The sequence below is a fragment of the Dipteris shenzhenensis genome, chromosome 4 (genome assembly GCF_047967505.1).
Source record: "Dipteris shenzhenensis isolate YYH24624 ecotype China chromosome 4, Dip_SZ_1.0, whole genome shotgun sequence".
NCBI classification, from domain to species: Eukaryota; Viridiplantae; Streptophyta; class Polypodiopsida; order Gleicheniales; family Dipteridaceae; genus Dipteris; species Dipteris shenzhenensis.
In genome coordinates, this window is record NC_141599.1 from 36,345,386 (window position 1) to 36,358,340 (window position 12,955).

Consider the following 12,955-nt stretch of genomic DNA (forward strand, 5'->3'; position numbering starts at 1 on the left):
CTCATGATCTCGTCTGTCCACCCGGATCTTGCTCGAACTCTGCCAGAAAACTCTCTCGTAAAGTGCCATGACAGCCCAAATGATCTCCTGGTCATAACCCAAGTCCTGTAGGCGCCATATGAGGCGGGCTCTCCGGACCGTGTCAAATGACTTGCGAAAATCCACAAAGCAACAATAAACCCTCTGCTTCCGTGACCTCGCCTCCTCGATGATACATCTGAGCGTCAGAATGTGGTCCATGGTTCACCTGTCCTGCTGCTCTAAGTCCTCGACACTCTGCAAGTCTGCTAACCTCGAATTCAAGTACTGATGCATAAATCTTAGACATGACATGTCCAATCATAATGGTCCTGTAGTTCTCCAGGCTCATGGGATCCCCTGCCTTGTGGATGGGTGAGATAGTGTTAATGGTCCAAGTGTGTGGAAATCCCAAACAAACCGCTTCATTAAAAAGCTTTGCTAAGATCGGGGCTAGGAGGTTAATCCCATATGCAATGAACTCAGTGCATAGTTCCTCATGATCCTTCGCTCGGCCATTATGAAGTTTCATTACAGCATCCTTTACCCCTCCTCTAGTGAAGAGGGTGCAGGATGTGGGATGAGGCATATGTGAGAGGCTAGGGACTGGCTGATTTGGGATGTCATAAAGTGTGCGTGCATAATCAAACCAGATCTGGGTGTCAGTGAGTGGCGGAGGGGACCGTCCTTCTAGAAATCTCCGCCAGAAGTCCTTAGAATTATTACTAAATAAAATGTCAGTAGCTCCTCCTCGTTTCGACGAACGAAGTCTAGTTTCTTCCTCCATACCAATCTACGGTATTCACGTAGCGTATCTGGTGCGCTCGGAAGACTGTTTTTTGTTTCGAATCTAAGTTGACGGCGTCAGGCCTTACACTCATCATCGTACCAACTATTACAGGGTATGGTTCCAGGGGTGGTGGGCGGGTGAAGCGTGTGGTGTGGGGAAAAGCGTGAATCGCAGCCTCGTGTAGTGAGCGGGTGACAAGGGCAGCACGATCCTCTAAAAGGGGTATGAAGTCAATATAAGCGAGAAGTATGTACAGACGGCCAGAGTAAGAAGGTGAGTGATCCCGATCAAAGCGTATATCGTGGTAGGTGGAGTAAGCACTGAGTGGGGTGGAAGGTGCTGTGCGAAGGGAGGTGGAGATGCGAAAGAAAAGGTATGTATGATCAGCCCCTAGGGGGAGAGGTGCTACAGTGAAGTCAGTAATGCGAGATGTGAAGACAGGGGATCCCAAGCGGGCCATCTGTCAAGACCATTATAGATAATGAGATCATGTATCCTGCCTAGGTCTAATAGGGCCCGCCCATAGGATGAGAATGGACCTCGCCTGTCAGTCGAAACCCGTAGCATACCTGCCTCCTCAAGGTCAACATCTGCTAGTAGAGTGGAATCATCTCTGAAATCAAGAAGTGGTACCTGACCAGGCCTTGTCCTCGCGTTGAAGTCCCCCACTAGAAGGACTTCTCCGCGGCTAGAAAAGTCAACGATGGACTGATAAAGGGCAACAAATGGGGATGTCTCATCATCACCTCGAATATCTCTGGCAAAGTGGGAGGTCTCCGAGGAGAAGTAGCAAACTACGACAAACAGATCCTGGCTGTCCATGTGTCATATCCGGATCCAAAGAAATCTGGAATGTGTATCTCTCTGCTCTACTGAAATGATCCCCCGAAGTGTTGGATCTGAAAAAAGGACTGCAACTCCACTTGAACCTCGAACTCCTCCTATACCCCTCGTCTCATCTCTGTAGGCAGACTCCCATGTATATCCGCTGACTATTGAAAGAGGGCGCTCTGGACTCTGATGTGTCTCTGTATAGAAGACTATGTCGTGGCCTGTATAGGATTCCGAGAAGTTCCCTAGTTCTTACCATAAGGTACCATTACAGTTCCAAATGGTGCAGGACAGGGTCTCGGATATCTGAGTCTCATAGACCCTGCTTCCCAATGTAGGGGAGGGGGAAGGTGTCCTACAGGGGCCTGTAAGAAGTCGTCCCTCTCGTACCACTGCCCACTTCCCCTCCTTCCGGGCCTGATCCTACTGCTGCAGCAAAGAGCACCTCTCCTCAACCTGTAGAGGTGTGAGGTCCTCATCCATAGAGATCGCTGGCTGATCTCGAAGGACTAACCTGCGTCGTAGAGCTGAAAGTCGTGCCTGAGTGTCATGAAATCGTATGATCAGGGGTTGCTCTCGGTTGGGATCTCTCCCTACCCGCCATGCCCTCTCTATCCTGTGCTCAGACACACCCAAGGTAGCAGTCACGAACGCAGTCGCATCTACCATCAGTGTAGCCTCAGTGCGTGGGATCCCACATACTATGATGTTGAGAGCCTTACTGGCTCTCTGCTGCTGCTCCATGAGGGTAGCCGAAACGGAGACCCTTGCAGGTTCCCGTTTGGCCACGTCAACCGATCTAGAAGTCTTCTCAATAGCAGATTGCATGCTCGCAATCTTTGCCTCGACTACCAGGGTACTCCCTGGGGTAGTGTGTATGGCTTTGACCCCATGTCGGAGCTGCATGATATCCTCTCTGAGGCCCTGAATAAGACCCGCCTGCTCCCGAATGGTTCTAGCCTGCTCCTGTATGATGCGGCTCTGCTCCTAGTTGAAGCGGACTTGCTTCCGTGCGAAGCGATCCATCTCCATCTCACGCTCACGAAAACTATGTATCTCCGTAAGTAGGGTCTCACGGGCCTCTGGTGTATCAGTCCACCCATGTCCATGCTGAAACTGTGGTGACTGTGGCATGAAAGAGTGGGACTGAGTCCGGAAACTCGACGGTGGCTGAGTGAGGAACGGCGATGACAGTGGAATGGATGAGGCAGTCCCAACAGGGTGTGGGAGGGTGGGCTGACTGAGAGGGAGAGGGGAGAGTGAAGCGTAATGCGGCACAGTATATGACACCTCCGAAGTAGGGGTCATAAGCTGTGCGAGAGCTATAACAGGAGAAGAGGGAAAGGGAACAACAACCGGCGCCATGGGCATGAGTATGTCACTGATCGTAGATGTAGATGGAGCTGAGACTAGAACTAGAGCTGGGCCTAAAGCGGGGACTGAAGTCGAAGTAGAGACTGAGATAGAGAGAGCTGAGGTTGGAGTTGAAAACAAAAATGACACTGTAGCGGGAGTTGAGGTTGAGGTTGAGGTTGAGGTTGAGATAGACGCTGAAGAAGCTGAGGCAGGTCCTACCTTTGCCTTGCTGTCTACCCCGAGTCCACTTCGGTTGTAACGTGTGTTCACATCCTCCAAATTTAGTTGTGTCGTTTGCTTTTTTTTGTTGTTGTTGTTATTTTCGTCTTTCTTGGCTTTGTCCCCCATTTCTCTTTTGGTGCGGGTGCAGATCTTAGTGTTAGTGGTCAACCGGGAGCGGGAGCACCGGTTCCCCCCCCATAATGGGAGGCACGTCCAGTGCGAGGTGGTGGAGAGGTAGGGCAGAAGCATGAAGTGGAGAGGCAACCAAGAGGTGGAGAAGGAGGAGAGGCTAAGAAGGCGAGGATTTTATTTTATTTTATTTTTTTAAAGGTGGTTGTCGTTTCTTTCTCTTTCTTTTTTTTTTTGTAAGTTCCCAGAAAAAAAAAAAAAGGTGTCGAGGGGAGCAGAGAAGGGGGGGCGGTGAATGAGCGGAAAAGGAGGGAGGGAGGTGGCTGAGTGAGGGGGTAGCGGGGAGCGAGGGGTGGCGAGGGGCAGCGAGGGGCTGAGCGGGGGGGAGTGGGGAGCGAGGGGTGGTTGAGGGGAGTGAGGGGTTAGCGGGGAGCGAGGGACTGAGAGCTGCGAGGGAGAGTTGAGCGGGAGAGCGTGAGCAGAGGCAGCGAGGGAGCGTGAGCGAGAGCGAGGGCGAGGGACTGAGCGTAAGCATGAGCGTGAGCGAGGGGCGAGGGAGCGGGAAGCGGGAGCGGGGAGCGAGGGGCTGAGCATGAGCAAGGGGCTAAGCGTGAGCGAGGAAGCGGGGAGCGGGAGCACGGAGCAGCGGGGGACTGAGCGAGGGGGCGCTGAGAGTGAGCGAGGGGCTGAGCGTGAGCGAGAGCGAGGGACTCAGCGTGAGCGTGAGCGTGAGCATGAGCGTGAGAAAAAGAAAGCAGGATTGATAGTTAATGCCTCACATGCTATTGAATCCCATGAGCCAAAAGATGCTTCACATTCACATGCTCTTCAGGATGATTGGGCATGGGCTGTCCATTGATCCCTCCAAAGCTGATGCATTCTTTACTGCTAATGATGCTCAGTCCTAGTACTTTGATAGTGGTGCTTCCAAGCATGTCGCATCTTGCAGACAGCTGTTTCATTCTTTAGCTGATGCACCTCGAGGGGGGACTGTTACATGTGCTAGTAATGCTTCATATGCTGTAAAAGGAGTTGGAGATGTGCAGCTCACATCCATTTCAAGCCATCCTGTCACTCTGACAAATGTTCTTTTTGTGCTTGGAATTGAAGTCAACTTGATTTCAATTTCAGCAATTGCTACTTCAGGTTTCAGAGTAATTTTTGATGGCTACAGATGCCTAGTTTATGATCTTCGTGATGACAATGCCATAGTTCTCACTGACACTTTACAAAAAGGGCTTTATCACCTTGATCATCATTCAGCTGCACTTTCTATTAAAGCATTGGCTATTTCAGATTCACAGCTTGCTGAAACTCATCTTTGGCATGAGAGAATGGGCCATCTCAATTATAGAGCTCTTGCAAAGCTACATTCACAGCAGATGGCAAATGATGTACCTCAGATTCACACAATTTCCAAACATGTGTGTGAGGGTTGTCTTTTGGGTAAGATGCATCGATTTCCTTTTCAAAAGAATTGTCCAAAACTCTCACAAAGGAAATTGCAGCTAGTACACAGTGATGTCTGTGGCCCAATGAGGACAAATGCCATTGGGGGCTATAAGTATTTCATGACTCTCATTGATGATTTCACAAGATATTGCTGGGTATATCCTTTAAAAGCCAAATCTGAAGTTTTCTTATGCTTTCAGAGATGGCTGAATATGGTTGAGAATAAAAAAAGATGCAAGCTTGTCACCCTCAACACAGATAGGGGGGGAGAGTATATGTCAAAGGAGTTTGATGCATTTCTGTCTTCACGGGGCATTATTTACTCATGCACTACTCCTTACACTCCTCAGCAGAATCCTGTTTTTGAAAGGAAAAACAGGTCCACAATGGAGATGGCCAGATGCATGCTTAAGGCCAAGTCTTTGCCCAATAAATTTTGGCTTGATGCAGTAATGTGTGCCAATCACCTACACGGGCATTGAAGACTGTTACACCTTATGAAGCATGGAAAGGCAGGAAGCCTTCACTTTCACACATGAGAGTTTTTGGGTCTCTTGCATATGTTCATGTACCATCTCAGCTGAGACATAAGCTTGATGACAAGGCAATCAAAGGCATATTTATTGGTTACAGCCAAGAGAGCAAAGGGTATCGATTATATCAACCAAATATTGGGAAGATTATTGTCAGTAGAGATGTAATCTTTGCTTAACATTCAGCTTCTCCTCTTGTGGACTGCAAAGCAAAGCCAGATGTTGACATGTTTGATGCCTTTGAATCTTGGTTACCTCTGCCATCATCAAAAGAGGATTTTGACCAGCAACATGAGCCTCCTGCAGGCCCTCCACTGAGCAATAATCAGCCACAACCTCATGCTGATTTGCAGGTTTCTCTTCCGGCACAAAATGATCCCACTATTCATGATGCAATCATTGAAGAAAGAGCTGTCAATAGACAGCAAAGGCAAGTTCCCAAATGGCTTCTTGATACATTGAGGGACAGCAAACAACATCAGCCTTTTGCTGCCCGGACAAGATCAGGGAATAGACAGCATGGTCACTTTCTTGAGTTTGCACTCCTTGCTACAGCTTGCAATGAAGAGCCTCTGTGCCATAAAGATGCTTTTGACAGCAAAGAGTGGATGGATGCAATGAGAGCTGAGTAACAATCTATTGCCAAAAATGACACATGGGAATTAGTAGATCTCCCTCCCGGCAAGCATGCCATTGGAACACGGTGGGTCTACAAATTAAAAAGGAAATCTGATGGCAACATAGATCGATATAAAGCCCGTCTTGTTGCAAAAGGGTATGCCCAACAACAAGGCATTGACTTTGAGGAGACATTTGCTCCCACATCCAGGATTACTACCATTAGATGTGTCATTGCCATTGCAGCCCATCATCATTGGCAAGTGCACCAGCTTGACATCAAAACTGCTTTTCTTCATGGGGATCTGCAGGAAGAAGTCTATGTCACACAACCTCCTGACTTTGAGGTGGTTAATTCTGAAAATAAGGTATGCCGGCTTAGAAAAGCCCTTTATGGTTTGAAGCAGGCACCCAGGGCATGGTATGCCAAAATTCATGCACACTTACTATCCCTTGGTTTTCAGAATAGTCCCAAAGAACCCACTCTTTATGTCCGTGGGAGTTGATCTGATTTTTTAGTGCTGATTTTATATGTAGATGATATGCTCATCACGGGCCCAGATACTCAGCAAATTGCTGCTTTCAAGGCTGATTTGCAGCAGATTTTTGACATGTTAGACATGGGACGGCTCCATTATTATTTGGGCATTCAGTTTGCTCATGTTGAGGGGAGTATCATGATGTCTCATTCTAAGTATATTGGACAGCTCCTTGATCGTTTTCAGTTTGAGGATTGCAAGCCAATCTCTACTCCAATGGACCCTGGCTTCAAATTCTCAGCTCATGATGGGAGCCCACCATGCGATCACTCTTTATCAGCAGGCTGTGGGATGCCTTATTTATTTATGTCACACCAGACCTGACTTGCAGTATGCAGTATCTCAGCTCAGCAGATTCATGCACATGCCCAGTTCACAGCATTGGCAGGCAGTGAAGAGAGTCTTCAGATATCTCATAGGTACTCAGGATTTAGCCCTCTTCTATGGTGATCAGGGTTCACTTACCATGCATGCTTACACGGATAGTGACTGGGCAGGATGTTCCGACACCAGAGTGTCACATACTGGCAATTGTTTTTTGCTTGGCAATTCATGTATCTCTTGGCTCAGCAAGAAGCAACCAACAGTTGCCACGTCTAGCTGTGAGGCTGAGTACAGGGCAGCTTTCACCCATACAGTAGAGTGTGTTTTTACTTACACATCTTGGTATTCCCCAGACATCCTCCACTATTGTCTACACTGACAGCCAAAGTGCTTTGGCCATTGCGCGTAACCCAGTGTTTCATGCGCGTACCAAGCATATTGAAGTTCACTGTCATTATGTTCGGGAGCGGTTGTCAGCAGGAGACATAGAGTTGTCATATCTTCCCACAGAGGACAACATAGCAGATATGTTTACAAAGGCACTTCCTCGTCCCAAGTTCGAAGTCTTTCGACAGGCTTTACACTTGGTTCCCTTTGTTACATGATCTGACATCCCTTGTACATTCATAGGTGGCTATATCCTTTTGGATGAACATGTGCCACCATGACTAGAAAATACCAGGTATTCTGAAACGTTTCCAGAGTACTTCATCCCATCCCATGGAGGGGGGTTTGTAGGCCATCCTCTGGTGGTTCTAGTGATGCCCTATAGGCCATGGTATGTGCCTTGTAGGCATAAATAAAGACACTTATAGTGTTAGTGTCTTTTAGGTCACATAGGACACTTAGTCCTATGTGACACCTAGGACACTTAGTCCTAGGTCTAGGTACTTGTACCTTGTACTCCTTTGTTTTGGTTTATCCAAGTTTGACGTGACCGGTGTTCTTCTGCGACCCTTTGCTATCTGCACTCTCTCTCCTATCCGATCCTACAAAAAGCGCAAGAGCGGTATCAACGGTCCGCCAACAAATGTAGACGTCACCTTGAATTTGAAACTCGTGACATGTTGCTGTTATTTGTAGCCCCACATTGCTACGAGACGGTCACGTCTGTGTTTCCTAAGTTGCGACCAAGATACTATGGACCTTTCCGGATCATCAATAAAAATTCACCTTTAAGTTACAGATTGGAATTACCACCATCATGGGGTAAAATCCATCCGACATTTCATATTTCTTGGTTAAAGACATATTTTAGGTGATGAAGCGGTTCCTCCTGCAAGTGACTATGTCCCAAAAATTGAAGACGATTATGTTCTCCTTATTCCTGAGCGTATTCTGGACCATCGACAGCGAGAGACTCGACATCGACTTATCACGGAATTCCTTGTTCTTTGGCAAGATCTGGACGACTCCAACACTACTTAGCAATCTGATGAAGACTTACAGCAATACCCTGACATATTACAGCAATATTTTCAGAATTTACCATGATATTTTCTACACCAATTCATTATCTCCACCAAGGTCTTATTTTGAGTGGGAGGAGATGTCACGATCTATGACGTATTCCTTTCTCTATACCTTAGATTCGTCTAGCAGGCTCTCTTTGTTGTCTCTATCTAAGTGGACCATCTACCCGCAAAACGAAGACACTGTCCTGGTAACCTGGATACATCTAGTCTTTGTCGAAGCATTCCCCCCTCAAAGGTCCCAAGGAGAATCACTTTCGGAAGGAACTCTAGGATCTCTACGACCACCCTAAGCTTGGGGACAACATCATTTGCCACAACTGAAGCTGCAGACTCCGTGGGAGACTCCAGCACAATACCAGATGCACGTCCGATGGAAGGAAGAATGGCTCTATACCCCGCGAAAGCTCCAAGAATCGGAGCGTCAGCGGGATATCGAAGCGTCAGCGGGAAGCTCGGGATGTGGTGGATCGTGTCCATGTCCTCCACTACGAAACCATGGTACCAGGAAAAAAGGTATACCAAGTGAGGGCCAAGAAGAATGGGTCTCTGCTCCACAAGTATTGGGAGCTCAGCTGGAGGAGGAAGACGCCTCTCCCATAAATACTGACCTCCTGAACTTGTTCCCCTTCTAATGCCAAACTCGCATGAATCCAATCTCTCACCTGTCTCCTCGTGGGTGTGAGGCCAACTATTCTACCCACTACTGCCTTGTCCTAAAGTGACTGAATTGCTTGCTTGACTGGTTGCTTGTCTGCTGGCGAAAGGAGAACCCTAACGGCTTGGGGACTCGAGGGTGCTGCCATGAGAGCCCCTTTGGCCAGACCAAAGGTCACCACCAAGATTCTTGTTCTCCAAACCAAAGCAATAAAACTATCCGCCTGCTGCAAGGAAGGGAAGGGTGGAAAAGGGGGAAACAAAGATGCCAGTCACTGGTTCGGGCAAGAAGCTGCACCAAACACTAGTTGGACTGGCGAAAAGGAACAAGAAAAGGTGCCTCAGGAAGCTAAGAACAGAGGGCTGCAAAAGGAGCCTGCAAACCCTTCTCTGAAGGGCCTGAGAACTTAGAAGAGCCATCCAACCTCAGTGTAGGGACCCAAGACTGCTGGCTGCACAAGAGGGCAGCTAACAAATGCTTGATAGGCTTCCAAAACCAGCCTGGTCCTTCAAAAAAGACCTCTCAAGTCCCCAAAGAGCGAGCAGAGGCACCACTAGCCACGCTGAGCACCAGGCCCAAATGGCCTCAAAAACTGCCGTGAATAGCAGCCAAGGGGCTCTCTGGGGGGTGCGACCTTCAGCGAAGCTGGTTGGCACGCCTCTAGCAAACAGGGCACAGCAAAAACTGACGAAGGGAACAACAAGGGGGCACCAACCCCACCATATTCTTTATGGGACACCAAGTAATAGCTCCATTGCTTATTTCTGTGGCAAACTTTACTTGGACCTTCATTTTAACGATGGTTACATTGCCACATTCCTCGTCACTTAAGAAGTCTTATAACTACCTCTAATGACAAGTTGCTCCCGGCTTATGTGTAAGAACACAATTCACTTCTCTAGCTATCCCAGATTACACAGGCGTGCCCGCACTCTCGGGAGCAGGGATAAAGGTTCTTAGAAGACAAAAAGCTTCTACTACCTCTAATGTTGCAAATGTGAATTGCAATTGCTTTTCTGTCTTTGCTGAGCCTTCAAAAACAATAGGTATACCCCTAAACCAAAGTATTCAGCAATGGGTTTGCAGTAGTTTCCACTAAATTGTGCTTAGAACAAACATTTAAACCCTGCCTTGCAATTATAGGCAGGGCAATGTGCATAATTAACACACAAGCAACCACTAGAGGCGTGAACGAAGCCAAGCCAAGGAAAACGGCCGTACTCACCTGCAATATACAGAAAGTAACAGATAAGCATGTGGTACTGTATGAATCCGCTGAAGAGTTGGGACAAGAGTTTGTCAGACGATATGGCGCTCACAAGCTGTTTGCTGAGAAAACGACCATACACGTACACCATCGCTGTAAAGAAGAAGTGCCTAAAAATAAATATTAATGTTAGTCATACTTCGAATGCAATTATAAACACAACACCTGGGACTACGTCTCTTTCAGCCAAAGACGGAGCAAACATTTAATGAGGAGTGCCCTCAGAATACAGACTAGTTCAAACACACACCAGTTTAGCAAGCGGAAGCCGGGTAGTTGCCTTTCCCTTTGAGAGGCCCGGGCCAAGATAAAGAGCTCTCTCGCCATAAATATCTGAATCACGACGATCATCGCCCAGATATACAAATGGCCCATGTATATGATGAAGATGAAAGCCGCGATCATCCATACTGTTGATAGAGTTCTAGTTCTAAATTTCCGGTACTTTTCCCGGTCGTCCACCAGGAGATGATCTCCGTTTGCCTCGTTCTGAGTGTAATCCATATAAGGTTGGGCATTGAGCTACTAGCAATCAATTCGCACCGAAGTAATTTCAGTAAACAAGCTGAGAGTCAAGACTTACTCTGCTTTCCTCGGCAGCACGTCGGCGAATGCGATGCCGTAAAGAGTGAGACCGCAACGTTTTGGAACTCTCCCCGTCCATGGAGCAACACGAAGAGTCGGAGGGCTGAGAGAGCAAAGTTGAAGCTTGTGTCTCTTGAAGCGGAGCTGCGAAATTGCTTGCGGTGGAAAGGGAAAGAGGAAACCCTGGCTGAAAGGCCTAAGGGAAGTCAAGAAACGCCATAGCCAGGAGATGAACAGGGGCAAGGAAGAAGAAGGATGGAAGAGGCAGCCATAGCCAGAAAAGCTTGAGCTGAGGCAGAGAGACAAGCAAAGAGAGATGACAGTTTGTTTTCAATGACAAGGAATCCCGACTAGGGAATCCCCGCCACGTGGCCTTTACCGGGAGGAAACCGCTAGACGAGCCATTACCGGGAGGAAACCCGTACCAATGGCCTTTACCCGGAGGAAATGGGTGAAACCACGACAAGCCATTACCTACCGGGAGGAAAAGAGTGAAACCGCGACAAGCCACTGGGCTGGGAGCCGAGATGACAGTTTGTTTTCAAAGACGAAAAGAAGGAATCCCAAGTAGGGAATCCCCACCACGTGGCCTTTGTTGGGAGGAAACCGCAAGACGAGCCATTATCGGGAGGAAATCGATGAAACCACGACGAGCCATTCCCAGGTGGCCTTTATCGGGAGGAAACCAGTGAAACAGTTACGAGCCATTAAGTTGGGAGCCGGTTCCCGGCACAGATTCTTGATTCGCACCGCTCGGAGCAACGGGTTTGACTGGTTGGAGGTGAAACCTCTATCGGACACCCTAGACGACACCTCAGCACACAAGCTCATATCCATCATAACGATGGGCATTACAATGAAAGCCACCCTCGCCATCAATGGTAGGGAGAGGCGGTAGGACACGTCAATTGCATCGGGTTGATCCAAGGGTGTGCATATACCGAGTTTCACGAGCCACACATTCAAATATTGAATCTAAGGGCACACAACCAACGTCCCTTTTAGCCATAGGATCCCCGTAAGAATCCAAAAGTGTGATAAGCATTTGTTTTCTTGGTTGTTGGATCTGAATGTGATATAACACTGGTTCTTTGCCACATCGTGGCGTGGCGCAAAAGGGGGGGTAATTAGTTGTTGTCGGCGACCGTCAAATTTTGGGGTTGTATGTTCTTCTCACTCGCTAGTGGGAAATTGTTCTCTCCACCAGGATACATTTGTGCTCCGCCAGCCGCTATTCATTGACGACACTTTAACAAAGCTCAGCCATAGTTTAATAAAGTTAGGTCCAATTTCTTTAGACTTCAATTCACCTATCCTATTCAAGGTCACCTTCCACCGAGGAGTAGGCTACAATGGCTACTAAGACTTAGGTGTATGCCCACTTGAGATGCCTATCCCCCTCTCAATCCTCATGGGATGTTCTTGTGCAAGGCCACAAGCTATTGGCCCCTCACAATTGCGTGTGTAGGAAAAGAGAATCAAGGTCACCTTCTGTTGTGTACTAGAATTCAGTCAATCATCCAAGTGTCCAACATTGTCGTCTTCAAGCCTAGTTGGTTGAGCCATTCCTCCTCACCGACCTCCAAGAACAATCAAAACCAAATTGTATGTGTATCGCGTCAATCTTCATGTGCACAAGAAACATGTCTTGGTTTAAGAAACCTTCGAGAATACGTCTTTATGGCCATCGCTACTAGAACCCATCATCGTATTTGTCCTTTCAAGAGCATGCCATGCCTCACTTCCTATCCTAATGCCTACTTGAGCACTTTATATTTATTCTTCTTTTTTTCCAAAAAAGATTAAGATTTAGCTATAAAAAGTCAAAAAAGGGGAGCAACCTTCTTAACAAGTAGGCAATTACAAAGTATTCGAAAAGATCAATTGCACTTTATCTTTATTCTTGCTCACCTTTACCTTCTTTTATACTACTCTTCTCCTCTTTCCCCATTCTTGATTAGTCTTTCTATGCAAGGTATACCATTGGATGTGCAATTTTTGTTGGTTTCTATCTTCGCTTTTACTAAATGTCTCATATTTGCTCTTATTACATGGTTATTTCCATGTTTTGTGTCCCAAACCTCTAAAGAGCTAAGTCACCATCACATCTCCTTGAATTATCTAATTACATGTAACACATGTTTCTGTCACATACTCTTCA

At 47.4% G+C, this 12,955-nt stretch overlaps 1 protein-coding gene across 1 annotated transcript in view; it reads right to left on the minus strand.

Moving 5' to 3' along the window:
- The window catches only part of LOC147902786 (phosphatidate cytidylyltransferase 1-like), an 81,093-nt gene extending 69,906 nt beyond the window's left edge, over positions 1-11,187 (minus strand). The window contains exons 1-3 of the mRNA XM_087373791.1: positions 10,793-11,187; positions 10,460-10,698; positions 10,168-10,319 (exon numbers count right to left, since the gene is read on the minus strand). Coding sequence (XP_087229917.1) covers positions 10,168-10,319; positions 10,460-10,698; positions 10,793-10,873 — 472 coding nt within the window. The 5' untranslated portion in view covers positions 10,874-11,187. The remainder of the gene's footprint in view (positions 1-10,167; positions 10,320-10,459; positions 10,699-10,792) is intronic.
- Between the last annotated feature and the right edge of the window lie 1,768 nt (positions 11,188-12,955).